At 39.9% G+C, this 27,432-nt stretch overlaps 1 protein-coding gene across 3 annotated transcripts in view; it reads right to left on the bottom strand.

Moving 5' to 3' along the window:
• The window catches only part of BTBD9 (BTB domain containing 9), a 477,403-nt gene that overhangs the window by 100,109 nt on the left and 349,862 nt on the right, over window positions 1-27,432 (bottom strand). For all 3 annotated transcript variants that reach the window (XM_030796183.1, XM_030796182.1, XM_030796184.1), the window contains exon 8: window positions 18,004-18,193. In XM_030796183.1, coding sequence (XP_030652043.1) covers window positions 18,004-18,193 — 190 coding nt within the window. The remainder of the gene's footprint in view (window positions 1-18,003; window positions 18,194-27,432) is intronic.

The following is a 27,432-nucleotide window of genomic DNA, read 5'->3' on the forward strand; positions in this document are numbered from 1 at the left end:
GAGTGTGAAATGAATGGTGAACAATTAGTCACAGTCCCACCTCACATTCACACAGACCTCACTAGTTTCAAAATGTTTTTGCATATATTATCACATTTGGAAAAAAAAATTTATAATCAGCACATTTCCTGCTTTCAACGCAAATCTATTTTCCTAAGTTTCTTACATGGGCTAAGCACTGCCCAAGCAATCTTTTACAGATTATTTAATCACTTGACAAACTCTTTTTTTTCTTTTAACAAATAAATTTTGCCCCAGGCTTATGATCTAGACTTCATACTACACAGTCCAATTTAATGAAAATTCTTGGCTGGGCACGGTGGCTCACACCTGTAATCCCAGCACTTTAGAAGGCTGAGGTGGGTGGATCACCTGAGGTCAGGAGTTCAAGACCAGACCTGGGCAACATGGGGAAACCCCATTTCTATTAAAAATACAAAAATTAGCCAGGTGTGGCAGCGTGCACCTGTAATCCCAGCTACTCAGGAGGCTGAGGCAGGAGAATCGCTTGGACCCGAGAGAAGGGGGTTGCAGGGAGCCGAGACTGTGCCATTGCATTCCAGCCTGGGCAACAAGAGCAAAACTCAGTCTCAATAAAGAAAGAAAGAAAGAAAAAATAAAGAAAAAGAAAAAAAGAAAATTATCTCATTTTATGCTTTCAATGTGGAAATATGATAAAAATTTGTCCAGGCCAAACAGCCCTTGAGAAGAAAAGCATTCTTATAGTTTGGAAAGTGACTCTAATACAGCCCCTTCCTTAAGCAAAATGTTGGCATCAAAAATATTGGGAACCCCTCAAATGGTCTTATGATATTTTAAAAGGTGAAGTCACAATATGTTACAGACCTTTTGGGCAGTGACACACTAGGCAGGTATGCAGCTTTTACAGATCTTCTCCCGTGTTTAAATTTGGCATCACCAATTCCCCTCTCCAGCAAGGCCATCTGCCTTGATCCCAGCAGCTTCCTCCTCATGATGAGTATATACAATCAGTGCGATCAGCCTGATTTGGCTCACCAGCAGGATCAGAAAAGGATGTGTAAGAGGCAGAAATGCCGAGGTCCTGCCCAGACGATAGGGCTTAGCTCCCAGGCATCAGGTCCAGCTGGCTTTTAGCTTCATTTGCTAGGAAGGCTATTATGGGCTGTTGTGAATGTAAAAGGCCAGAATCAGTTTCTTCTGTTAATACCTGAAGGCAATATGCATTTGTGTGAGCTTTTCTGTTCTCTGTCCTCAATTCTATGAAATTATTAGGAGGGCGATAAGAATAGACAGACACATTAAAGAGCTCAAAATATACTAATCTACAGCTGAATGTTAAGAATTCTTGGATTTTTACTTAACATTTATGACTCCTGTGAAACAAAAGGCCCCAGTGTGGGCCTTCATCCAACAGGTAAGGGAGTAGAGTCACCTTGGCTCCAGGTTCCCTGCATAACACCACCCAGTGGCCCCTCCCTTCAGTTTTTTGGACCAAGTCCATTCAGGAGAGCCCACTGGACCATGCTTCTGCAGTGCAGGGACCATGCACGGCTAATGACCTTGGTATTTCCCAGCACAATGGCTTACACATCATAAGCTCTACTGAGTTAAACCGAAGGAGAGGGGCTGGGCGTGGTGGCTCATGCCTGTAATCCCAGCACTTTGGGAGGCCAAGGCGGGCAGATCACGAGGTCAGGAGATAGAAACCATCTCTGCCTAACATGGTGAAACCCCGTCTCTACTAAAAATACAAAAAATTAGCTGGGCAAGGTGGCGGGCGCCTGTAGTCCCAGCTACTCGGGAGGCTGAGGGAGGAGAATGGCATGAACCCAGGAAGCAGAGCTTGCAGTGAGCCGAGATCGCACCACTGCACTCCAGCCTGGGTGACAGAGCGAGACTCCATCTCAAAAAAACAAAACAAAACAAAACAAAACAAAAAGCCGAAGGAGAAATGGGGAGCAGAAGAGGCGAGTTATGATGGAAAGAGGAGAGGCAACTATAGATAACATCACTCCTCTCAAAAAACCTGGGTCACTTATTCCTGTACCGTGTCTTCAGTGTTCTATAGAATGAATTACGTTTCAATGCAAAAAACAACCTCCCCCAGCCAGTTCTTCACCCCTAGCCCCAACACCATTTTGGAGAGTCTCATATAAGTGATAATTTATGAAAAATATCCATTCTGACTGCTATTTCATCCACTGAGCTTATTCTCCTGCCCATCCGCTGACCACATGCTAATAGGTGCCCACACGCACAGCCTACAACGCACCAAGAAGCAGCGCCAAAGAGAAATTTAATAAGTGCCATGGCTCCTCCCTGTTCCCTTGGGTCAAGTTTTCACAAGATTCTGTGTCTGTGGGAGAACTCACAATTTAGCTACATGCAGATCTTTGTATTCTCTTGACCTGGTGATAAAGGGAAAGAACAGAAGGGCAAAACAGGTGGGAAGGCTCAACTCTGAATATTACAGTCAGGAGGCTGTTCCAGCAGGGATGAACGACCGGCAAAACTCTTCCTATTCAATCACGTAATCTCTCTACTTTTGTTCTTACCAAATCTCTTCTCTGGTCTCTCTTAACACAACCAGTACTATTTTCCCACACCTCTTTCTCTTTCTTCTCAGACTGACCTTTTCACCCAAATCAGATCTGGGTTTCAACCTTTGCTCCAGCTTTAAATCATCTTCTTTTCCCCACAGAGCACAATCTACAAAGTCGAGCTCTTGCTAGAAATGATTTTAAAACACTTGCCTATCCAATTCAGACCTCCTTCAGACTTACTACCAGCGTGAGCTGCGACTCATTCCTCCTTCAGGTTCTCGCGCTTGGCGAAGTTGCTACTGCCCTCCTCCCACCGCATTCCCAAATCTGTTTATTCTGGTGGGCCATGGACAATGAAATGCTGTCTGTCTCTCTATCTACTTGTCCTGGAATTTCCTCCCTGTTAGTTCCTTCTCTAATGGACTTCTTTCATGAAATAGTTTGTGAAGGCTTTCACATGAAAACAACTACCCTCTAAAACACAAAACATAACTATAATAAGTTGCAAGTGCTATACAGTTTAAACACTTAGAATAAGTACATTATTCTGTTTGAAAGCTGAGGTGTCTGATAAATCATAATTCTCTATGTGGTACATGACTTAACATTAAAAAAGAGAATATTAATGAGAAAAATAATAGCAACATCTCCACCAGTATATAAAGGTGAAAACCCTACCAACTATAAATTCTTATAAACAAAAGATAATTAATCAATTTAATATGTAACTGTGTGATAAATCTTTTGAAGAATGGTGAGAAGCAGAAAAATAAAGCAATATTTTATGTATTTTTTTTTGTAACAGCTAGAGGAAAAAAATGGCTCATTAAGTTTTTCAGTGCAATTCTTTTGATCACTGGCCACTCAGCATAGTTTTCTTCATCCAGGTCTTCAAAGCTGGGATCACAAGTTTTAATTCAAACGTTTTCAGCTGAACATTAATAACGCTAGCTTTCCTAACTGCTAAACAGCTGTAATTAAACCAAACTGGTGCGGGTTATAGGAGCAAAGGCTAAATGGGCAGTTGCTTTTTTTTTTCCCTGCGATCACCTATACTGAACGGGAGGCCCAGGCAAAGGCTCTGCAAAGGGAGGGTCTGCAGTTCTCCCCACTGCTGCAGAAGATGTGAGGATGTTGTTTCTGTGTCATGAATACTCCCCAGAACTGCAGAGTAGCTTCCCCTCTTCCACATTTGTTTGGTTGAGGGAACATCAGACAGGAAAAGCATTCCCTCTTTGGAATGTATTCTGCAAGAATTGCCTTTCTAGAAATAACCCTCCCAGGTGCCGACATGAATATTCACCAGAGTGTACTGGGCACAGAGGCCAGTCTCCGTGCCATGTACACTAATCCTTCAAAATGTATTCCAGGCAAGCTACCAGGGTAAACTCCTATACAGAAACCAGACTTTCCGGTGATAGACACTGGATGACTGAGAGAAGGAAATCTGAGTGATGGAAGCAGAGATGAATAAATCACTCCTGTCTAGCTAAGGCCCTGCTGCAGCTGGACCTTGTGACATTGACTCAAGCACAGCATGAGGCTTCATTAGAATATTGCACTCACCAAATTAAACTGTTTCTTTTGTTCAGCCGGCTCACTCTTCCTCATCAAGAACAAACATTTATGTCCTCTATGCCTTATAATCCTTTTTGATGGACCCCTTTTAACTTTCTTCTATTTTGGCTGATAGGACCTACATGCGCATCCTGAGAACACGGTCCTCGTGCCATGCAGGCATCCAATGCACATGCAAGCTTACCCCCCACCCCCCACTACCCCTCTGCATCACTGCCCTGACTCCCATTCAGGAAGGTAGAGACAAAAAAGATCAGGAATTTTCACAAGCCAGGAAAGAAGTCATGCCAAAGGTGGGTGAGATCTCAGATTTCTCAGGATCCTCCCACTCTGGCACTGAATCCCCAAGAGCCAGCATTGATATTCCTGTGGCGGGGCAGAAGAGGACCCCAGCCTATCTGAGTCACACATGAGAGTGTTTGGGTGTCAGGGGCTGGGAAATATCCCTGAGGTAACCTCCAAGAAGCTGGTGCTGGAACTGTGTGCAAAGGATACATATGAATAGCCTGGGGGGACTGAGGAGCTTGGGGGCTCCTAGCAGCCAAAGGGAAGAGGTAGCATGAGCAAGTAAGAGGAAAACAGTAAGTTACTAGTTATTTCCTTAGCCTATTAGGACCACAAAGGGTTCCAATGACTCTCCTTGAGCCTCTGATGGACACAAGGCTGCTGTCCACAATTCCTTGGAATGTGTAATGAATAGCAGTGGCTTCAGATGGGAGGCAGGAGTCCCAACTCTGACTCTGTCTTGCTTCACAACTGTATCCTCTCAGATTTATAATCCGGGAAGTGGGTGGTAGGGGGATAGGGGAAAGGAGGGAGACGGATTTTAATGTACGTGATTTGTGATTCCTTTTTCAAGTCTATTTTTCCCTTTTAATTACAAAGTGATATATGATAAATCTTTGGCACTTTTATAAAGTATCCATTATAAAGAGGCATTATATAACTTGCAAAGAAATATAAACCAGTATTTAAAAAAATATTCTTTAGCAGCAGAATCTCTTTTACAAACAACATCTTGGCAGAATCTCAGTATCTAAAACAGATAAAAGTAGAACTGCTCTTCTGAGGTCAGAGTTGGGGAATGAAGCCTCATCCGCCAGGACTTCCTGTTGGCCCCTCCTTGTGGCAGCCCACAAGGCTCATTCAATAACAAAACACAGTAGCAAAAACCCAGTGGTCATGGTATTATATATTGTCCCCAAACTAAATGCTGATCTTAATATTCCTATCTTTCAATAACAGGATTATTATTATTATTCACATTTTTTTGAAACCATGAGGGGCAAATGAACTTCCCTAACTCTTCACTTTTACCTGTATGGGCCAGAAATGTTAGTGAGGAAAGGAACTGAATGGATTAGGCATTGGTAAGCCACGGCCTATGGATGCCTATTTTTGTAAATAAAGTTTTATTGGAACACAGCCATGCCCCTTAGCAGGGTTGAATAGTTGCACCACAGAGACTGTATGGCCTGCAAAACCTAAAATATCTACTACTTGTCCCTTTATGGAAAAGCTTTACCAACCCCAGGCATAGACAGAAAACTAAAGCTGTTCTATTTGAGCAGTAAAGAGTTATGGCGCCAAGGTAAGAAATAAGTATACAGTTTAAACTAAGGCTGAGCTTAGCCTAGAAATGTCTAAAATCTCTTTCTTCTGTTGTTTCAATAGATTTTAATGCAGCGAATTCTACATGGAGCTTTTAGATTGCGCTGTAGTCACAATCTCATTTTTGTTACGTGACAACTGCAGTGGCAATTCTTGGCTTGCCTTTCACCCTAAATTTCTGGTATTTCTCCTAAAAGAACTACAAAGAAAATGGCGGGGCGGGGGGAGGGGGGAAGCAGCAGCAGCAGCAGCAGCAGCCGCAGCTCCAATTAAAAATGAAAACCATTTCCATTCCCAAACCCTCCTTACTCCCTGAACTGATAAAGTGCCCAGGAGCTACATTCTCAAACTGATAAGATAGTCATTGACCACTACCCTCTAGATCCCTACTAAAGGGGATGGAAGTAGTAGGGTAGGGTGAAGAAATTACAGAGACATTTAAAGTCAATAAACAATATGTCAAAAAAATAAAGTTTTATAGTCTTTGATAAGGCGGCTAATGTGACAGTAGTAAAATAATAATATATCAGTTATAGAGGAAGATGATACTATCGACTAAAACACACCAATTAAGCACACACAGTGCTGAGTTGTTTGTTGGTGACCAGGAGAAAATGGATTTGTACAGATCTATCCTGCTGCCAGCTCTGTCTATTGTAATTATAAAAAGCATTTTGCAAGATAGCTGGCCAGGGCAGTCTATGACCACAGAACAATGAAAACCTTATAGTACTTGGCATTTTAACAGAACTACTCTTTAGACTCATTAATGAAACCAATTTTAAATGGATGACACTGTTTAACACGTTCTTCCCAAACAGATGCAACTAATCTCCATGAATTTTCTGCTTGTCTCTAAGTCTAATGTATACAGCTAAAATCTCACTACAGTCACTACAATCATGACAAAGCCATTTTCCTATTTTACTAGTAGGGCTATTATCAACAAGATATTATTTATCTGGTTACCACCAATTCTCAAACAATTCTTTAGAGATGATGGTTTATCTATTTCTAACAGGGTTCCTATGAACTTTCTAATAAAAACAGTACTTGATTATATGCTCTTTATTATCTCTTAACCTCAGAGAGGAGATGAATACAGAAAGGTCAGATATCAGGAAAAGAAATGACAAGAGGTTTGCACTGGACATCAGAGGACAATTAAATGGTATATAACTGTCTAAAGGAATTAGAGCTATTGTTCTAGATCCCAATCAACCCTTCTCACAAGGTTCTTGAGGTAAGTATATGCCAAGGAAAGTTTCAGCAAATGAGAAGCAAAGGGATACTTTATTGTTGGTACTTGTACAATTTTTGGCCCAAAACCCTAATGCAAAGGGTATATAGGACGTGAAAAACTCCCTGTTCCCAAGTTGCTTATGCCTGAACAGCTTCAAACCAAAGCAAGCCAGGAGGCCTTCTCTGTCCCTTTGTCAACATCCAAAGCTTATTCTTGGTTCTTACCACTATAATGTAAGGAAGAATCAACCCAGTATACTTTGTAGTACAGTAATGTCCTTTTATCCATGTGGGGTATATTCCAAGACCCCCAGTGGATGACTGAATCCACAGATAGTATACAACCCTGTATTTTGTATACTATGTTGTTTTGATCTGATAAACTGAGATGGCTACCAAGTGACTCCTGGACTACGGTCCAGCTGCACATGTCAGACAAGGGGATGCTTCACATTCCAGGGAGGATGGAGCAGGCCAGTGCGAAATCTCATTACACAGTCATGCAGTTCAAAAGTAGAGATAATGACATGCAATTTAAAACTTTTCCATTGTTTACTTCTGGAATTTTCCATTTAATATCATGCACCACAGTTGACTGCAGGTAACTAAAACCACAGAAAGCAAAACCACAGATAAAAGGGGATGACCATAGCAGAGAATCAGAGTAAACATAGGGAGACCATTGCCTCCCATTGCCTAGCACTGAGCTGCCCCTGAGCTGAGTTAGAAATTGGTTTCATTAAAGATTCTTACCCTTACTGCCCTAGGAAATAAAAAGTAAGGGTATCCAAGGAGAGAAAAGGATGGATCTGCTTACCACTTTGTTGTAAAGAACAGAATAAAGGAGAAGAGTCAGGAGAGATGGAGGAGAGCGAATTACAAAGCAGGAAGGCAGGACCTCCTTCTAGGTTGTAGGGGTCCTGGCTCACGCCACTTAGGGCCCAGTGGGAGACCAAAGACACAAGTGATTCCACTGAACTATTCTGATACTGCTCTGAGTGCTGCAAACAGACTAATCTGATCATCATCTTCTTGCCCACAATTTTAGGAAGGAGTGAAGATGGATATAGGAGAAGGCATGAAGAAATGGCCGAAGGAAAAGCAGACTGTATTTGTACTTCTTCTCCCAAGATTTAAAATTGTCGGATTGCTATAATTACCCTCCCACAGACTGTACTTCTTGTTTCAAATGTCCCCAAAGTCAGGAATACTCATTATAATCCTACCAAAAAACCAACCATGTTAACCAAAAAGTTAGAAAAGGAAAAGACTGGAGGTAGTATGACAGTCATTGCCTGTATCTTCTTTGAAAGTAAGAGGTCTTTTTTAAAAAAAAATCTATCACTTCATTCCAAGGCAAACAGACTTGACTTTTTCAACTCCAGATCTTAAAGACTGAAACTACTATTTCTAGCGGGACTTTTGATATAATTAATCTGTCACTACAAAATAATGTAGGTATGCCGTGAAATTTCTGATCTTGGAATGTTGTACGTATACAAGAAGAGCCAACTCTGCTTTGGTTGATCAAATACATCTGGTTAACAGACTCCATGTAAACTGACAATTTAGGTAAGAGTTTGGATATGGTAAACTATAGTTAACTGAAGTAAAACGAAACCAAATAAAATTTATTCTGATTTTGATCAATCAGGAGGTACTGGTAATCTTGCCCTGCCTCCCAGATTTCATCGTGGCATGAATTATCACTGTGCTGGCAAAGCACAGGAGACCAGTTACAGAAAGCCAGTATATTAAGTGTTTGCAACAGAAACTTGAAGTTTTTTCCAAGAAGTGTCATGAATATGAAACCAAACATATATAATCAATGAAGCCTCTCATTTTGGGTCAGAATTGTGCAATAAACAGACATAGCCTTTTATTTACAGAATTTTTTTTTTTGAGATGGAGTCTCACTCTGTCACCCAGGCTGGAGTGCAGGGGCACGATCTCAGCTCACTGCAACCTCTGCCTCCTATGCTCAAGCAATTCTCTTGCCTCGGCCTCCTGAGTAGCTGGGATTACAGGCACCCACCACCGCGCCTGGCTAATTTTTGTATTTTTAGTAGAGACAGTTTCATCATGTTGGCCAGGCTGGTCTTGAACTCCTGACCTCAAGTGATCCACCTGCCTTGGCCTTCCAAAGTGCTGGGATTACAGGCGTGAGCCACCACGCCCAGCCAGCTACAGAACATTTTTGAAGCTGAGAATAAGAGAAAATATTATTATCATAGTACTGTTTTAGATACATCCAGAAGCTGTGGACTCTAAGAGAAGCTTTTAAAAATAAATGGGAAAAAGCCCCCACTGAATTATATACTTTAAATGGGTGAATTATATGGTATGTGAATTATATTTCAATAGAGTAGTTTTAAAAAATAAAAAGAACACATGAAATATGGAGATCTCTTAAAATTCCAAAGCACATGTGAAATGTCAAGCAGGAGGTGGTCTCCTGTGGCACAGCTGTTGGCTAGATAAGCCATCCCCCTTACCATGACCCTCAGTTTCATAGCCAACCTTGCTAGGGCTGACCGTATGACATAGTTCTACCTAATAATTCTAAGTGAAAGTTGGCTGGGTAGGGCTTCAAATAAAGCTTTGGATTTTCCTAATAAAAAAGGAATAAACTTGGCTGGTAGGCTTTTATCCTTGTATCCCTTTGTCCTTTTTCCTGCTTAAACACAGACATGGTAGCTAAAACTGTAGTCCCTATCTTGTTTCTCTGGGGCAAAATACACATGAAAAAGACCAAGAAAATTGTAGAGATCACTGAATTGCAGAACCAGTATGGGCAGCCATGCCCCTGTGGACTTTCTGTTATGTGACACAAAAACAAACAAACAAAACAAAAAATAAAACCGAAAAAAATGTCTTTCTCAACGAGATTATTTCTTATTTGCAGCCAAATGCAAGTTTCTTTGGAGCAAATGACCGCTAGTAAAACAAATTAAAGTCTCAGTTGCAACATACAATGGCAGTTTCTATAATTTATGACCACAGACATCAAGGGTGGATTGAACCATAAGATGTGATGGCTCCTCTCATTTTCTTTTTAAGGCTATAGGAGGTTCTGCAGGATCATGAAACAAATTAGAATCTTTGGAGCTGGAGTTTTACCATGGGTTGTGCTGTCCTACTCCTGATGGAGAGAAAGGGATGAAACTCAAACTATGCTTTGATTTCTTCATCTTGTAAATGAAGACAGTGAGAGCAGCTAAAGCTCCAGAACCACTGTAAGACATGGTGACTAAAAGAACCATTAGCCATTTCTAAAAATTAAACTGTACAGAAGGTCTAAACACTCTTGGCTGGTGTTTGGTTACAGTAAAAGAATAATGTGGCAAGGCAGGTAATATCATAACCATTGAGGGATATAGTTTCAGGCATAATAAGGTAAAAGGAAGAAAGAAGATCCTGACCATTAAGTCTTAAGGGCAGCAAGGAAAGAAAATCCAGGGAGAAGTAAAAGCATACTCTGCATTTATCTATGTAACCAATCCCCCTTACACTGAATCTGATACATTGCTGAAAGAGGCAATGCAGCAGGCAAATAATGATTCCTCAGCTAGAGCTAAGACCCTGAGTGTCCAGGAAAGTTGCTGAAAGGAGTCCTTGACGGGCACCAACCAGCCTGTCATCATAATCATCTTTCCTAGAAGAAGAATGCAGAAATGGAGGTGGACAGAGAGGAGAGGCAAGAAGAGGAGATGGAAGAGTTTTTCTTGGTCTCAGTGCTTCTGCTTTTTCTTAAGTAGATACACAAGTATGTTTTGGTCAAGTGACTCTGTGGTTACCAATGTACAAAGGGCTAAGCTTTTTAAAAAGAGAGATACACTGATATCAGGTGCTATCGAGATGTACCAAAAGTATCTGAACAAAGTGACAAAGTTGGGCTCCTGGGAAAAGAGTCTCTGATTTAAGGGTACTTGGGGAAAGAATATGAAGATTTTCAAAGGTAGATCACTGCTTTGAATTAATTCAAGAATTAACCTTAAATGACTGTGACCCTTCATCAGTTTTTTCAGAATAGCTTTATTCATTTAATACTCAAAAGATATATTAAAGCAATTTGATGTATTAAATGTGTAAAAATTTCAATTTGCTCAAAGTTCTATGCTTCTGTTAGCCCTCATGAGAACAGCTGCATTTCTGTGGCCCCGTGTGGCCTATCCTGGGGCAGCAGCATTAAAACATCTGCCACAGAAGGAGGAGGCTGATGCTTTCCACTCATTTCGTTTTCCAAGGTGAACAATTCTGGGTTTTAAAATGATTGCTATAAACACTACTGGTGAAGTATTTGTTTTAAAGAGTTCTTAACAATTCTAGATAATTACTAAACACACATGTGTGCATGAAATAATGGGTCAGATGGGGCCGAAATCCTCTGTAAAAATGTCTTCTTAATGGGTTAAAATCTTGGAAAGCTAAAAGGATTCTTTTCATATATCCAGCTATATCTTATGATGACTACTTGCCAAGTTCTCCAATCATTCAACAGAGGTAAATGGTTGACATGTGAGGTAAATCACACACGAACACGCAAACATATTTTTTTTTTTTTTTTGGCATTTAACTTTTCCTGCTTTTCCAAAGAACATCTGAATTCTAGTGCCCCTCCTGTATTTTTAACACACAACTTAGTTGCCATAGCAATACTTTCTGGCCTTGAAATACCTCTAGGATGAAACTGGCTGAGGAATATTTACCATGCCCCCAAACTATCCTGCTATCTGTTTCCAGGATCCAGGATTTCTGGCCCTCTAAGCATTCACACAGTTCAGACTTCAGCACCTACTGGGAACCATAGATAAAATTATTTGCTGTATGATTTTTCTGGGAACCAGAGCTCTGAGGTCTGAGGATGATAAAAGAAGACTTTAGTGTGATGCAGCTAGGCTCAGAGAGAAACAACACTTAGTAATAAATCATGGATCAGCAAGACAAGGAAGAATTCCTTGGTTCAGGGCTGTGACAGACGACATTCAGCGTGACTGATATGAAGCAAATTTTGTAAAATATCTTTCCAATTTTGACTAGAATTATAGGCAATCTTAATCCAAGCCAGAAGAGTCATATATTTAGATGTTTGCTGTATTTTTCAAGCTATAAAAAGGAAATTTCTAGCTCTCTAGGTTGCAAAGAAGGCTGTCTTAATGTAAATAGATGTACTGCTTGCCTGTGCAGCACTCAGAATGAAATGGAAGCGGCATGGAACAAGTGAGGCAAGCATTCTTCCCTGTATTAATGTCATCACCTGTGCTAATGTCAGAGCCTAACTCCAGAGCTCAATCTCAGTCATTTGCTGGAGATGCCGAATCTTTAGCAGTTTCCTCACATACACTTAGATAAGACATACTGAGCAAATATGATGTCCAATTTAGTTGATAGATAGAACTCCCTTTAGTTGCACTAGCATCTATGTTGTCAGTTTAGTCAATGAGTGTTTATTGAGTACTCACAGCACAGGGAACCATACTACGCATTTGGAAACTGCTGCACAGACTCAAGCTCATCACAACATTAAAAAATCACTATCTTCAATTTGAGATTATCTGTGGTCCTACTAGAGATTGAGTGCAGCACAGATGTAGAAAATACTCAGATAATTACAAAACATTATTTGAGTCATTAGCCCCAATTCCTCTACGCACCCTTATTGACTAAGCCTTCATTTGGCTATTAAGTAGGAAAAAAATGGCATTTTTGCAGTTCCTCTCCTTTTCCTTTTCTGTGCTTACCCTTCTGGAGGGAAGTGGATGAGCAACAGTCAGGCAGGGTGGTAAGCAGCAGGAAGAGGAAAAAACAGCAGTCTAAAGGAGGCCACGGTAATTTACAAACTGAATAGATAATCTAGAGTTGGTTGTAGCCACACAATAGTGAAAGGACAATTGAACTCGGCATGGGCTTGACAGTTCACAGAGAAAGAAAAATATACCAGATGAATAAGGACCACAGTGGCATATGTAATTCTTTTATTATTATTATTATTTTTAGGATCAACTTGCTATTACTTCTTTTTATTTACTTAATAACTACAAGACATAAACTGATTTGTGGTTCAGACAGTCTGTGCCAGATTAACTTTTTAAAGTAGTAGAATTGTTTTTTCCTTCTGCAAAACAAAAAGAGCTCCACCCCACAGACTAAAGAGATTATGAATACCCATCAAGAACCTACTTTGGGCTAGACATCTTTTGTCCTAACATATTGCATTTATATAATATTTTCCAACTGAAGAACTCAAAATATTTTTGTGTCATTAACTTCTTAATACTCACAACACCCAGAGAGACAATGGGTTTATTTAGCTGCATCTATCTATACAGTCTTATCTTTTGATAGCCCATTTACTTACTATTATTTGTTATTTAAAATATTTTGGGTATTTCACTTACACTATTGCACATATCAATTGCAAAAACATCGTTCAAACCAATGTACAAATTGTTAATTTAATTGACTATCTTATAATTAGGGTTTCAACAAAGTGCTGTCATTTATTAGCTGGAAAAGACTGGATGATAGGTATACTTAATGCATAGCATATTTGAGTTCTCATACTAGCCTGAAAACACTAAAAAGGATATCACAATTAGCAAGTAGAAAGATAATGAGTCTTAAACTAAGGCAAGTCAGCCACCCTAAGCAATAGAAGCTGTGGGTCAAATGTCACTGACTAATCGACCTGTCATTGGTCAATTACTCATCCCCATGAAGGGGTACCACTCATCTAGTTTCCTGTCAATAAATGTCTATCTGGCCACATCAACTGTCGCTAACTGCAGCCTGCCAAGATCTCCAGTGTCCACAAGCATTGGTGGCTAAGAAATCTCTCTCCTTTTCCTCTTAATAATGTCACAGAAGAGGCAAATGCAGTTCCTGACAACATAATGTTAGTTTCACAGAGACGTGTCTCTTTGAAGGCTCAGCCAGTTATACAAAGCTTCAATTGCATGGATTTTTTTTTACTGGGAAAAAAGCAGGCTTAAGGAAGTTGGAGGCTTCATACTGTCCTGAGATACAGAATTCTGCCTTTGGTGTGTTCATGCCCATCATCCCCACTCTGAGTCAGGAAAAGAAAAATTGTTTGGGAGAACCACTTCCATTCCACATTTAAAAAAACCCAAATGGGCACTGTTCTCTCTTGCCTTACGCCCCAGTGACAGCCTTTTCTGGAGTCAGATTCAACATCTCTGATTCTTTGGGTAGAGCTAGAGGCCAAGGTGGCCTTGCCACACGAAGAGCCTGTTTGTCTCTTGGAGTTGTCACCCTGATAACCTCATGTAGTCCACACTAGATTTAAGATTCTAGATTTCCTATTGTACCCCCACCCCCAGTTTCCCTTCTTTTTTGATAGACTACCTCATCAGTACATTGAATCTTTCAAGGGAAGCGTACTCTGAGTTGCCACAGGCTTTTATGTATCAGGTATGGCTGGGAGGAGGCAGCAAGTGAACATTTATAATACAAATGCTCTGATAGAAATTGTATGCAAAATATATGGGATTACTGAAGAGGGATCTATCAATAAGTTCAGGAGATAATGGGCGGTTAGAGAAGCATTCCCAAAGGAGTGGAGCCTAAAAGGGGGAATAAAAAAAGAGCCAGGTAAAAAAGGAGGTAATGAGAAGGTAGTGAGAGATGCAAACAATGATATCAGCATGATCAAAGAATTGGAGGCAGGAGGGTAAGAGAGGGTGGAACCCATGTGCAATGCTCTTATCGCTGGATAGGCTATGACAGAGTCCAGAGTAGCACAGGGTTGGGTAGGGTGGGGAGGGGTGCACATGCAGGACACGAGGCTGTATATACAGAGGTAAGTCAGATAGCTCTTAAATGCCTTAGTCTGAACTGTCTCCTGAAGGGAACTACTAATCATGATTCCTCCGAGAGGAGGGTGTGGCCATATCAGATGTGTGGGAGGGATGGCTGTGGGTGGGGAACTGGGGGGCCCAATGGAGGTCTGGAAGATTGGGTAGAAAAGTGAAGCAACTATCGTGCAACCATGGTAATGCAGTGGGACAGAGAAGAGGGGAAGGATTTGTGAGATGTTTAGGCTGTACTGACAGAACTTTATGGCTGACTGGATGAGAGAGGAAGGTGAAGGAGAGGAAGGAAATCAGGGAGATTCCCAAGTTTTTGGCTCAAGTAATGGACAAATGGATGGTGCCACTGAATGAGATGGGGAATCATGACATGACGTGACTTGAACAGGAAGGGAAGGATAATGGAATTCCATTTTAGACATCTCGGTTTGAGATGTGCATAGAACACTGTTAGATGGTGGCGGTGGTGGGGAGGGAGGTGTGGGGTACCAGGTAAGCAAATGGAAAACGGAGAACATGAAAAGAGAGTGGGCAGAGCTACTAAACTTCCTGTTTGCTTCAATCTTCATTGGCAAGGAGACTGGTCTTCAAATTAGAAATGTCAGAACAAACATAATAAAGAGAAAATTGAAGTCCCAAATAGGTGAAGTGAAAGAGAGTATCTAGTCAATTTAAATGATTTCAAGTCTCCTGACTCAGATGAGTTACACCCCAAGCCTACTGAAAGAAATTGCAGATGTAATCTCAGAGACACGATTGGTAATCTTCAAGAAATTGTGGAGGCTATCAGGAGTGCCAGAAGACAAAAGAAAGACAACTGTTTTCCAGATTTTTAAAGTAAAAAGGGATAGATTGTAATGGAAAATATAGAGGTAAGTTTCACATCATCTTTAACAAAAATTCTAGAATAGCTTATTAAATAGATGGTTTACAAGTACTTTAGTTAATGCATACAGATGACAGAAAGGAAGCTGGGGTGTTATTTGCTATTCGACGGAAGTTTATTTGTACAGGTAGCTGATGTGGCTTGTCTCTTTCCCTTCCTAAGCACAAAGTAAGCTGGTCTGGCCTGTGGTACGAACTCGAGGCTTCTCTAGCTGTGATTTGTTGCCTATGGTACTCAGCCTGTAATGTGGCCCTTTATAAAAAAGAGTCAACAATTTAAATGAAGAATCCACAGTCCGAATTCTCCAAGAAACCCAGCATCAACTCCTTAGGGTGCCCTGGGGAACCAGCAAGCAACATCAACTTCTGTGGTTATTAGCCTAAACATCAATAAATCTTTGCTTATTAGAATATTAGTACCTTATTTTTTGTGCTATTTCTTTCTTTATACATACTGACTTTCAAATGAGAACAGGAAACAACGAAGCAAATGTGGTGGAACATTATGGGGGTCTTGGCAGTCATGTCTTGCCAACACCTTTACTCCAGGTGGGCTAAGATATACATATACATATACATATACACACACATACATATATATATATAAACATTCTATGTTTTCATTAGCCCTTCAGAGACCTTCTTAGAACATTAAAAAATAAAAAGAAGAGAAAAAGCAGCTTACTTAAGACCCAGATGGCAATCTTGAACTAAAAGTATAGTCATGCACTGCATAATGAGATGTTTCAGTCAAGGACGAACTGCATTTATGGTTGTCTCATAAGATATAATGGAGCTGAAAAATGCTTATCGCCTAGTGACATAATGTCATAGCACTATTACTTTATTAAAAAAATTTAGTGTTGGCTGGGTGCCGTGGCTCATGCCTGTAATCCCAGCACTTTGGGAGGCCGAGGCGGGCTGATCACTTGAGGTCAGGAGTTCGAGACCAGCCTGGACAACATGATTAAACCCCGTTTCTACTAAAAATACAAAAATTAGCCAGCCATGGTGACAGGTGCCTATAATCCCAGCTACTTGGGAGGCTGAGGCAAGAGAATGGCTTGAACCTGGGAGGCAGAGGTTGCGGTGAGCCAAGATCGCACCATTGCATTCCAGCCTGGGTGACAAGAGTGAGGCTCCATCTCAAAAACAAACAAACAAACAAACAAAAATATACACACACACACACACACACACATACATATATAGTAGCCTAAATGTACAATGTTTAAACGTCCACAGTACAGTAATGTCCTAGGCCCTCACATTCACCCATCACTCACTGACTAACTCACCCAGAGCAACTTCTTGTCCTGCAAGCTCCATTCATGGTAAGTGCCCTACACAGGTGTACCATTTTTTATCTTCTTCTTTTTTTTTTTTTTAATTGAGATGAGACCTTGTAATGTTGCCCAAGCTGGTCTCGAACTCCTGAGCTTTCAAGTGATCCGCCCACCTCCACCTCCCAAAGTGCTGAGATTACAGGCATGAGGCACCGTGCTCAGCCACCATTTTTTATCTTGTATATTATATTTTTATTGTACCTTTTCTATGTTTAGACATGTTCAGATACACAAATACCACTGTGTTATAATTGCCTACAGTCTTCAGTATAGTAACATGCTGTACAGGTTTGTAGCCTAGGAGCAACAGGACATACCATCTAGCCTAGGTGTGTGGTAGGCTACATACCATCTAGGTTTGTGTAAGGACACTCTGTGATATTTCCACAAGGACAAAATTGGCTGACAGTGCATTTCTTACAATGTGTCTCTGCCATTAAGCAATGCATGACTGTATATCCTCTGAGGAATATCACCAGTCTCATGTTTAAAAATTATATAATCCTATAAATCAAGCAAGGTTAAAGTTCCCTTCTTAAAACAAAAAGGAACAACAAAAAGCCCAGGCACAAAGATCACTAAGATTGTTCAGAACCAGATCTCGAATTCAGATCTGTTTGGTTCATACGTAATTTATTAAAGTTGAAAATGATTTTTCATTCTATATAACCTATCTTGACATTATCCTATAAGTCTCTAACCAATACAAATTGAGACGTGAAAAGGACATAAGCCACCCAGGGAGAAGCCTTTTGTCTAGTTCCTCCATGAGTTTAACTTCAGCGTACTGCCCCAGCGGAAAATCCAAACAAGCACGCTATATCTCGTTGTTGTCCCTTCCTTCGGCTCCCACTCCTTTCTTGATATTTAGAGCAAAGAACAGTAGAATTTCTTCACTGAAGTTATTAGGATTATCATTTTACCAAAATACAATCTATATGTATATCTTCCATTTTAAAACTTATGAATGAGGAGGAATCTTCTTACCGTATTGACCCAATCATGTATGGCTGTGCCAACTGAACAACAATCGCACCACTTCCTAGCTGGTGACATGTGTAGCCAGAATCCCAGTCATAATTCTTAGTGTCCCCATTCAGCAAGGCATTTCGGCTCCGACTGACTCCTTCAATCACGCTGGCACAATCAGCAATTGTTGCAACATTCTCCATGGGAACTGTGAATCCAAAAACAAGATTTGGTATCAGGATAAGAGAAGCCAAATGTATCACTATAGTGTGCTCAGAACAAAATTAATTAATTGCTATCTCAAATCAATAAAAAAGAAAAATTAGAACATCTGGATTATCTTCAGATATGAATACATTTTCCACGCCAAATAGCTTTTTAAAAAAATGTTAAGCCCAGTGGGCATGGTGGCTCACACCTGTAAGCTCAGCACTTTGGGAGGCTGAGGTGGGCAGATCACTTGAGGTCAGGAGTTTGAGACCAGCCAACATGGCAAAACCCCATCTCTACTAAAATATAAAAAATCAGCCAGGCGTGGTGGCGTGTGCCTGTAGTCCCAGCTACTCAGGAGGCTGAGGCAGGAGAATTGCTTGAACCCAGGAAGCAGAGGATGCAGTAAGCCAAGATCGCATCACTGCACTCCAGCCTGGGTGACAGAGCGAGATTCGTCTCCAAAAAAAGAAAAAAAGAAAAAGCAAGGCATAGAAAAACACAGGCTATGTATTCATTTATACAAAGTTTTCAACAAAGTCAAAACTAAAACATACTTTGTTTAGAGCTATATACACAAAACTACAAAGGGAATCTAGGAAATTAATACAGAAAATAAAAAATAGCAGCCAGGCGCGGTGGCTCACACCTGTAACCCCAGCACTTTGAGAGGCTGAGGAGGGCAGATAGCTTGAGCTCAGGAGTTCAAGACCAGCCAGGACAATGTGGTGAAACCCCATCTCTACCAAAAATACAAAAAGTTAGCCAGGCATGGTGGCACATGTCTGTGGTCCCAGTGACTTGGCCTACTGAGGTGGGAGGATTCTTGGGCCTGGGAAGCAATGGTTGCAGTGAGCTGAGGTCATGCCACTGTCCTTCAGCCTTAATAACACAGTGAGACTCCCTCTCAAAAAAAAAATTTTTTTAATTGATTTTATGTCTAATAACTACTGCTCTTGTTCTATATCTTAAGCTAGCTGGTAAGTACATAGGTATTTGTCTTATTAGTAGTCTCTAAGCTGCAGATATTTTATCTATTATTCTGAAAGTCTGTTTAAAGAAACATGTTAAATTCAGAATTTTGAAACTCATGTAATAGGAAAGCGATCCAGGACCTGGTACCAAACCCATTTCAGAATATACAGTTGCCCTCAGCCATGATTCATTTCTATTTTGTCTACTGTTCTGTGCATTGCAACATATATGCTCTTCCCATTGTTCATGAACTGCTGCATCTTAAAAACCCAGCTGTTCTGATTTTGAGTCTCTCTCTATATAACTCAAGTCTACATCAACCTGCTCATTTATAAAAGTCAAGAACTTCCACAAAATGATGGATGCTCACTATGATGTAAGTTCTCTAAACACTGAGAAGAGAATAAAAGGTAAGGGCCTTTTAAGTCCCCTGGGACCTTTTCTGTGCATTTAAAACAAAAACCTTTAATTTTCTTCAGACATTTAAGTTATTTAACCAAAACCTACTTACATTCAAGGTTTGTAGCTTACATCAGATAATTTAAAAGTAGATTGGGAAAGAAAAAAGTAATTTTACATATATCTTCTATGCAACTCATTTATTTTCCAAAGTTGGACATGCTTGCACTTAAGCCCTCATCTCGTATGCCTTCACTAATTGCTTTGCTCTCTGTAGCTGAGTAAAGCCACCCACAGAGAACAAAGGAAGGGAGAGGAGGGAGAGAGAGAGGATGAATTTTTCTGGTGATGAATTCCTTGATTATGAAGCTTAATTCCAAAGCAACAAGCACAAACACCGGTGAAATTACCTGTAAGGACAGTTTCCTGGCAGAGAAGGAGCTCAGAGAGAAGCTCCCTGTGACTTTGGAAAGAAACATAAGTGGACTATATTTAGAAGGTAAGTTATGGCACTTCTATCTCCTGGAAAAAGGGCAGTATTCTTTGATTTGGAAGAGAGAACAAAAGGAAGTGGTGTAAGATGTACAGTAAATTGGGCTGAGACATAACACTGTAGACAGGTTATGCCGCAGCAACTGGCAGGCCCCTACTCTCTCAGTGGCTTAACATAGCACACATTTATTTTTTCACTCACCCTATGTATTCAATGACGATCAGCCAGGAGGCTCTGCTCATTGTATTACTCAGGGATCCCAGTGACAGAGGCTTCATATTGACCTGTGCTTCCCCAATCACAGCCGCAGTGGGAAGAGGGTAAGCTGGGCACAGGCTCTCAAAACTCTTTCCCAAAAGTAATGCATGTCACTTTGTACACATTTCATTGCCTAAGACAAGTCACATGGCCTTATCTAACTTCAGAGGGGACTAGAAAGCACAACCCTGCTGTGTGCCTGGAAAAAGCTCCAGGGAGAAAAAACGGGGTATTTGTTGAACAACATCTAATGTCTACTACAAACATGAAGCCTGGATGAAAGAGCATTCAACAGACAGGTACATCTGGTCATCCGTTTCAAGCATTTGAAGTATTTCAATGTATGAATATTCTAAGATTTACATATCTATTCTCTTGCTGAGGGACATTTAGATTGTTACCATTGTTTTCTTTGCCATTACAAACAAAGATGTCTTCTTGTATTCCCGGGTAAGAGTTTCTTAAAGGAATACTTAAGATTTCTAAGTACGTGGAAGTGGATTTACACTCATGGCTATGAGTTAACTTCAACTTCCCTAGATATTGCCAAATTTTTCACCAAAGTGGTTGTAAAACTTTATACTCTCTCCTTGAAGAGGTCCTTCACATCCCTTGTAAGTTGGATTCCTAGGTATTTTATTCTCTTTGTAGCAATTGTGAATGGGAGCTCTCTGTTTATGTTATTGGTGTACAGGAATGCTTGTGATTTTTGCACATTGATTTTGTATCCTGAGACTTTGCTGAAGTTGCTTATCAGCTTAAGGAGATTTTGGGTTGAGACGATGGTTCTATTTAAATACACAATCTTGTCATCTGCAAACAGAGACAATTTGACTTCCTCTCTTCCTATTTGAATATCCTTTATTTCTTTCTCTTGCCTGATTGCTCTGGCCGGAACTTCCAATACTATACTATGTTGAATAGGAGCGGTGAGAGAGTTCATCCCTGTCTTGTGCTGGTTTTCACAGGAATGCTTCCAGCTTTTGCCCATTCAGTATGATATTGGCTGTGGGTTTGTCATAGATAGCTCTTATTATTTTGAGATATGTTCCATCAATACCTAGTTTACTGAGAGTTTTTAGCATGAAGGGGTGTTGAATTTTATCGAAGGTCTTTTCTGCATCTATTGAGATTATCATGTGGTTTTTGTCACTGGTTCTGTTTATGTGATGGATTACGTTTATTGATTTGCGTATGTTGAACCAGCCTTGCATCCCAGGGATGAAGCCGACTTGATTGTGGTGGATAAGCTTTTTGATGTGCTGCTGGATTCGGTTTGCCAGTATTTTATTGAGGATTTTTGCATAGATGTTCATCAGGGATACTGGCCTGCAATTTTCTTCTTTCTTTCTTTCCTTCCTTCCTTCCCTCCCTCCCTTCTTTCTCTCTCCTTTTCTTTTTCTTTCTTCCTTCCTTCCTTCCTTCCTTTCCTTTCTTTCTTTCCTTCCTTCCTTCTTTCTTTCTTTTTGAGATGCTTTCTTTTTGAGATGTAGCCTCCGTCTGCGCAGCTCAAGCAATTCTCCTGCCTCAGCCTCCCAAGTAGCTGGGATTACAGGCACCTGCCACCACGCCCGGCTAATTTTTTTGTATTTTTAGTAGAGATGGGGTTTCACCTTGTTGGTCAGGTTGGTCTTGAACTCCTGACCTCAGGTAATCCACCGGCCTCAGCCTCCCAAAGTGCTGGGATTACAGGCATGAGCCACCATGCCCGGCTGAAATTTTCTTTTTTTTTGTTGTGTCTCTGCCAGGTTTTGGTATCAGGATGATGCTGGCCTCATAAAATGAGTTACAGAGGAGTCCCTCTTTTTCTATTGTTTGGAATAGTTTCAGAAGGAATGGTACCAGCTCCTCTTTGTATCTCTGGTAGAATTCGGCTGTGAATCCTTTTGGTCCTGGGCTTTTTTTTGGTTGGTAGGCTATTAATTACTGCCTCAATTTCAGAATTTGTTATTGGTCTATTCAGGGATTCAACTTCTTCCTGCTTTAGTCTTGGGAGGGTGTATGTGTCCAGGAATTTATCCATTTCTTCTAGGTTTTCTACTTTATTTGCTTAGAGGTGTTTATAGTATTCTCCGATGGTAGTTTGTATTTCTGTGGGATCAGTGATGATATCCCCCTTATCATTTTTTTATTGTGTCTATTTGATTCTTCTCTCTTTTCTTCTTTATTAGTCTGGCTAGTGGTCTATTTTGTCAATCTTTTCAAAAAACCAGCTCCTGGATTCACTGATTTTTTGAAGGGTTTTTCATGTCTCTATCTCCTTCAGTTCTGCTCTCATCTTAGTTATTTCTTGTCTTCTGCTAGTTTTTGAATTTGTTTGCTCTTGCTTCTCTAGTTCTTTTAATTGTGATGTTAGGTTGTTGATTTTAGACCTTTCCCGCTTTCTTCTGTGGGCATTTAGTGCTATAAATTTCCCTCTGAACACTGCTTTAGCTGTGTCCCAGAGATTCTGGTATGTTGTGTCTTTGTTCTCATTGGTATCAAATAACTTATTTATTTCTGCCTTAATTATATTATTTACCCAGTAGTCATTCAGGAGCAGTTGTTCAGTTTCCATGTAGTTGCGCAGTTTTGAGTGAGTTTCTCCACTGCTCAAGGAAATAAGAGAGGACACAAACAAATGGAAAAACATTCCATTTGTTTTTCATGCATAGGAAAAATCAATATCGTGAAAATTACCATACTGCCCAAAGTAATTTATAGATGTAATGCTATCCCCATCAAGCTATCATTGAATTTCTTCATAGAATTAGAAAAAACTACTTTAAATTTCATATGGAAACAAAAAAGAGCCCGCATAGCCAAGACAATCCTAAGAAAAAAGAACAAAGCTGGAGGCATTATGCTACCTGACTTCAAACTACACTACAAAGCTATAGTAACCAAAACAGCATGGTACTGGTACCAAAACAGATATATGGACCAATGGAACAGAACAGAGGCCTCAGAAATAATGCCACATATCTACAACCATCTGATCTTTGACAAACCTGACAAAAACAAGCAATGGGGAAAGGATTCCCTATTTAATAAATGGTGTTGGGAAAACTGGCTAGCCACATGCAGAAAACTGAAACTGAACCCCTTCCTTACACTTTATACAAAAATTAACTCAAGATGGATTAAAGCCTTAAATGTAAGATCTAAAACTATAAAAACCCTAGAAGAACATAGGCATGGGCAAAGACTTCATGACTAAAACATGAAAAACAGTGGCAATGAAAGCCAAAATTGACAAATGGGATCTAATTAAACTAAAGAGCTTTTGCACAGCAAAATAAACTATTATCAGAGTGAACAGGCAACCCACAGAATGGGAGAATTTTTGCAATCTATCCATCTGACAAAGGGCTAATATCCAGAATCTACAAAGAACTTCAACAAATTTACAAGAAAAAAAACAAACAACCCCATCAAAACGCATGCAAAGGATATGAACAGACACTTCTCAAAAGAAGACATTTATGCCAACAAACATATGAAAAAAAGCTCATCATCACTAGCCATTAGAGAAATGCAAATCAAAACCACGAGATACCATCTCACGCCAGTTAGAATGGTGATCATTAAAAAGGAAACAACAGATGCTGGAGAGGATGTGGAGAAATAGGAACACTTTTACACTGTTGGTGGGAGTGTAAATTAGTTCAACCATTGTGGAAGAAAGTGTGGCAATTCCTCAAGGATCTAAAACCAGAAATACCATTTGACCCAGCAATACCATTACTGGGTATATACCCAAAGGATTATAAATCATTCTACTATAAAGACACACGCACACATATGTTCACAATAGCAAAGACTTGGAACCAACTCAAATGCCCATCAATGATAGACTGGATAAAGAAAATGTGGCACATATACATTGTGGAATACTATGCAGCCATAAAAAGGATGAGTTCATGTCCTTTGCAGGGACATGGATGAAGCTGGAAACCATCATTCTCAGCAAACTAACACAGGAACGGAAAACCAAACCCCACATGTTCTCACTCATAAATGGGAGTTGAACAATGAGAACACATGGACACAGGGAGGGGAACATCACACACAGGTGCCTGTCAGGGGGTGGGGGGCTAGGGGAGGGATAGCATTACAAGAAATACCTAATGTAGATGATGGGTTGATGGGTGCAGCAAACCACCATGGCATGTGTATACCTATGTAACAAACCTGCACGTTCTGCACATGTATCCCAGAACTTAAAGTATAATAAAAAAATAAAATAAAATTTTGTGCCAAAAAAAAAAAAAACCTTTATACTCTCAACTAATTGCTCCACATCCTCACCAACTCCTGGTAATGTCAGACAGGTAAATGTGAAATGGGATCTCAATGTGATTTTAACTTTTAACTTTTTTGTTAGGTGAAGTTGAACATTTTTTTTCTCTTTTTTTTTTTCCTCTGGAATCATTCTCAATTTCTCTTCTGTAAACTGTCTATTTTTATCTTTTGCCTATTTTTCTATTATCTTTTGAATTGATTTTCAGGATGCCAAGCTTTTGTAGGTCAATTTATTGAGTTGAAATATTTAATCTTTTTCTTTATGACTTGTGCTTTTCCCTTTTCAAAAAAATTCTATTATTGTTGCTGTTGAGACACGGTCTCATTCTGTCATCCAGGCTGGAGTGCAGTGGTACAATCATGGTTCACTACAGCCTTGGACTCCCAGGCTCAATCAATCCTCCTGCCTCAGCCTCTCGAGTAGCTGGAACCATAGGCAGGTGCCACCATGCCTGGCTAATTTGTTTAATTTTTTATAGAGACAAGGTCCGATTTTGTTGCCCAGGCTGGTCTTGAACTCCTGGGCTCAAGCAATCCTCCTGCTTCAGCCTCCCAAACTACTGGGGTTATAGGCATGAGCCACCACGCCTGGCAAACTTTTCTTTTCTTGTTTATAAGTTCTTTCCTACACCAAATTCATACAGATATTTTCCTAATTTTCTCCTAAAAGTTCTCAATTTTTTCTTTTTATGTTTGGTTCTTTATTCAGAATTTATTTTTAGTATGCTGTGAGATGGGGATTTTCATCTTTTATTTATAAATATGACTAATTTCTCCAATAGCATTTAATGAACAGCCCATCCTTTCCCCCACTAATTTATGTTACTTTAGTCACATATGAAGTTTTTGCATATATTTGCATCTCCGTTTAAGATCTGTATTCTGAGGCTGGATACGGTGGCTCATGCCTGTAATAATCCCAGCTCTTTGGGAGGCGGAGGCAGGCGGAGCACTTGAGGCCAGGAGTTTGAGACCAGCTTGGCCAACGTGGTGAAACCCCATCTCTACTAAAAACACACAAAGTAGCTGGGTGTGGTGGGGCATGCCTGTAATCCCAGCTATTGGGAGGCTGAGGCAGGAGAATCGCTTGAACCCGGGAGGGTAAGGTTGCAGTGGGCCGAGATCACGCCACTGCACTTCAGCCTAGGCAACAAAGCGAGACTCTGTCTCAAAAAAACAAAAACAAAAACAAAAAAAGATCTGTATTCTGTTTCATTGGTTGATTTGACTAGCCTTGTGCCTTTACCATGCTGTCTTAATTACCATAATTTTAAAGTAACTGTAAATCTCAGTTAGCTCCTCTTCTCCCCCTCCTTTTCCTTTTCTTTTTTCTTTTACATTGTCATATATTCTTGGCCCTTTCAGGAAAATTTTTCATTTTGTTTAAGTTTTCAAACATACTGGCATACAATATTTCACAGTATAGCTCTTTTTCATTCAAAATATTGTTTATTATACCTTGCCGTTCTTTTTTGCCCAGTTCTATACAGGTTTGTCTATTTTATTAGTGCTCTTAAAGAACCAATGTTGGGTTTTGTTGATTCTTTTCCTTATTTCCTATTTTACTAAATTCCTGTCTTCTCTTTATTATTTTCTTCCTCCTGCTCCTTTGGATTTATTCAATTTTTTTCCTAACTACTTGAAATGAATGTTTAACTCACTAATCTTTTTCTTTTCTAAAAAATGTATTTAAAGCTAATATAGTATTTTACTTCTAACTCCTGTTTTACCTTTACAATTAAGTTTTGATATTTACTGTTTTGAAGCGTACCAGTCAGGTATTGTGTAGAATGTCCCTCAATTTGGGTTTGTCTGATATATAGTATTTTAAAAGTTAATCATTTCTAAATATTTTATAATTTCCTTTATCATTTTTCCTTTGACCCACAAATTATTCAGAAGTATGTTTTCAACTTTCTAAATATCGTTTTTCAAGTTATCTTTCTGTTACTGATTTTTAATTAAATTGCAACGTGGAAAAAAACTGTGGTGTGTCCGATGTGACTTCATAAAATCTTAGATCTACTTTGTGGTCTAGTATATGGCTAATTCTTATTACTGTCTTATGTGTGCCTGAAAAGAATGTATATTATGTAATTTGAGGGATGTATGGTTCTATATATATTTATTAGATCAAACTTGCCAATTGTATTATTCAAATATTTATATGCTTACTAATTACTGGGAGATGTTTGTTAAAATCTCCTGCGGTAGGGCGCAGTGGCTCACACCTGTAATCCCAGCACTTTGGGAGGCTGAGGTGGGTGGATCACAAGGTCAGGAGTTCCAGAGCAGCCTGGCTAACACGGTGAAACCTTGTCTCTACCATAAATACAAACATTAGCTAGGCATGGTGGCGCGCACCTGTAATCCCAGCTACTCAGGAGGCTGAAGCAGGAGAATCGCTTGAACACGGGAGGTGGAGGTTGCAATGAGCTGAGACTGCACCACTGCACCCCAGCCTGGGTGACAGAGTGAGACTGTCTCAAAAACAAACAAACAAACAAACAAAAACTCCTGCTATGACTATGACTATAGATTTGTCAGTTTTTCCTACAATTCTGTTGATTTTTGCTTTATGTATTTTGAGACCACATCATCATGTACATCATTTTGGAAATTATATCTTCCTGGTAGATTGAACCTTTCATCATTATGTATTATTGTTCTTTATTCTTAATAATGTTTTTGCCCTAAAGTCTATCTTGTCTGATGTCAAGTAACTATAACACCTTTACATTCTCTACTATTTCCTTAGTATCACGTCACTTTCTATTTTTCTGGTCTCTTGTAAATAACATATAATAGATTTTTAAAAGATTCAGTGT

This window comes from Nomascus leucogenys, chromosome 17, assembly GCF_006542625.1.
Source record: "Nomascus leucogenys isolate Asia chromosome 17, Asia_NLE_v1, whole genome shotgun sequence".
NCBI lineage: Eukaryota > Metazoa > Chordata > Mammalia > Primates > Hylobatidae > Nomascus > Nomascus leucogenys.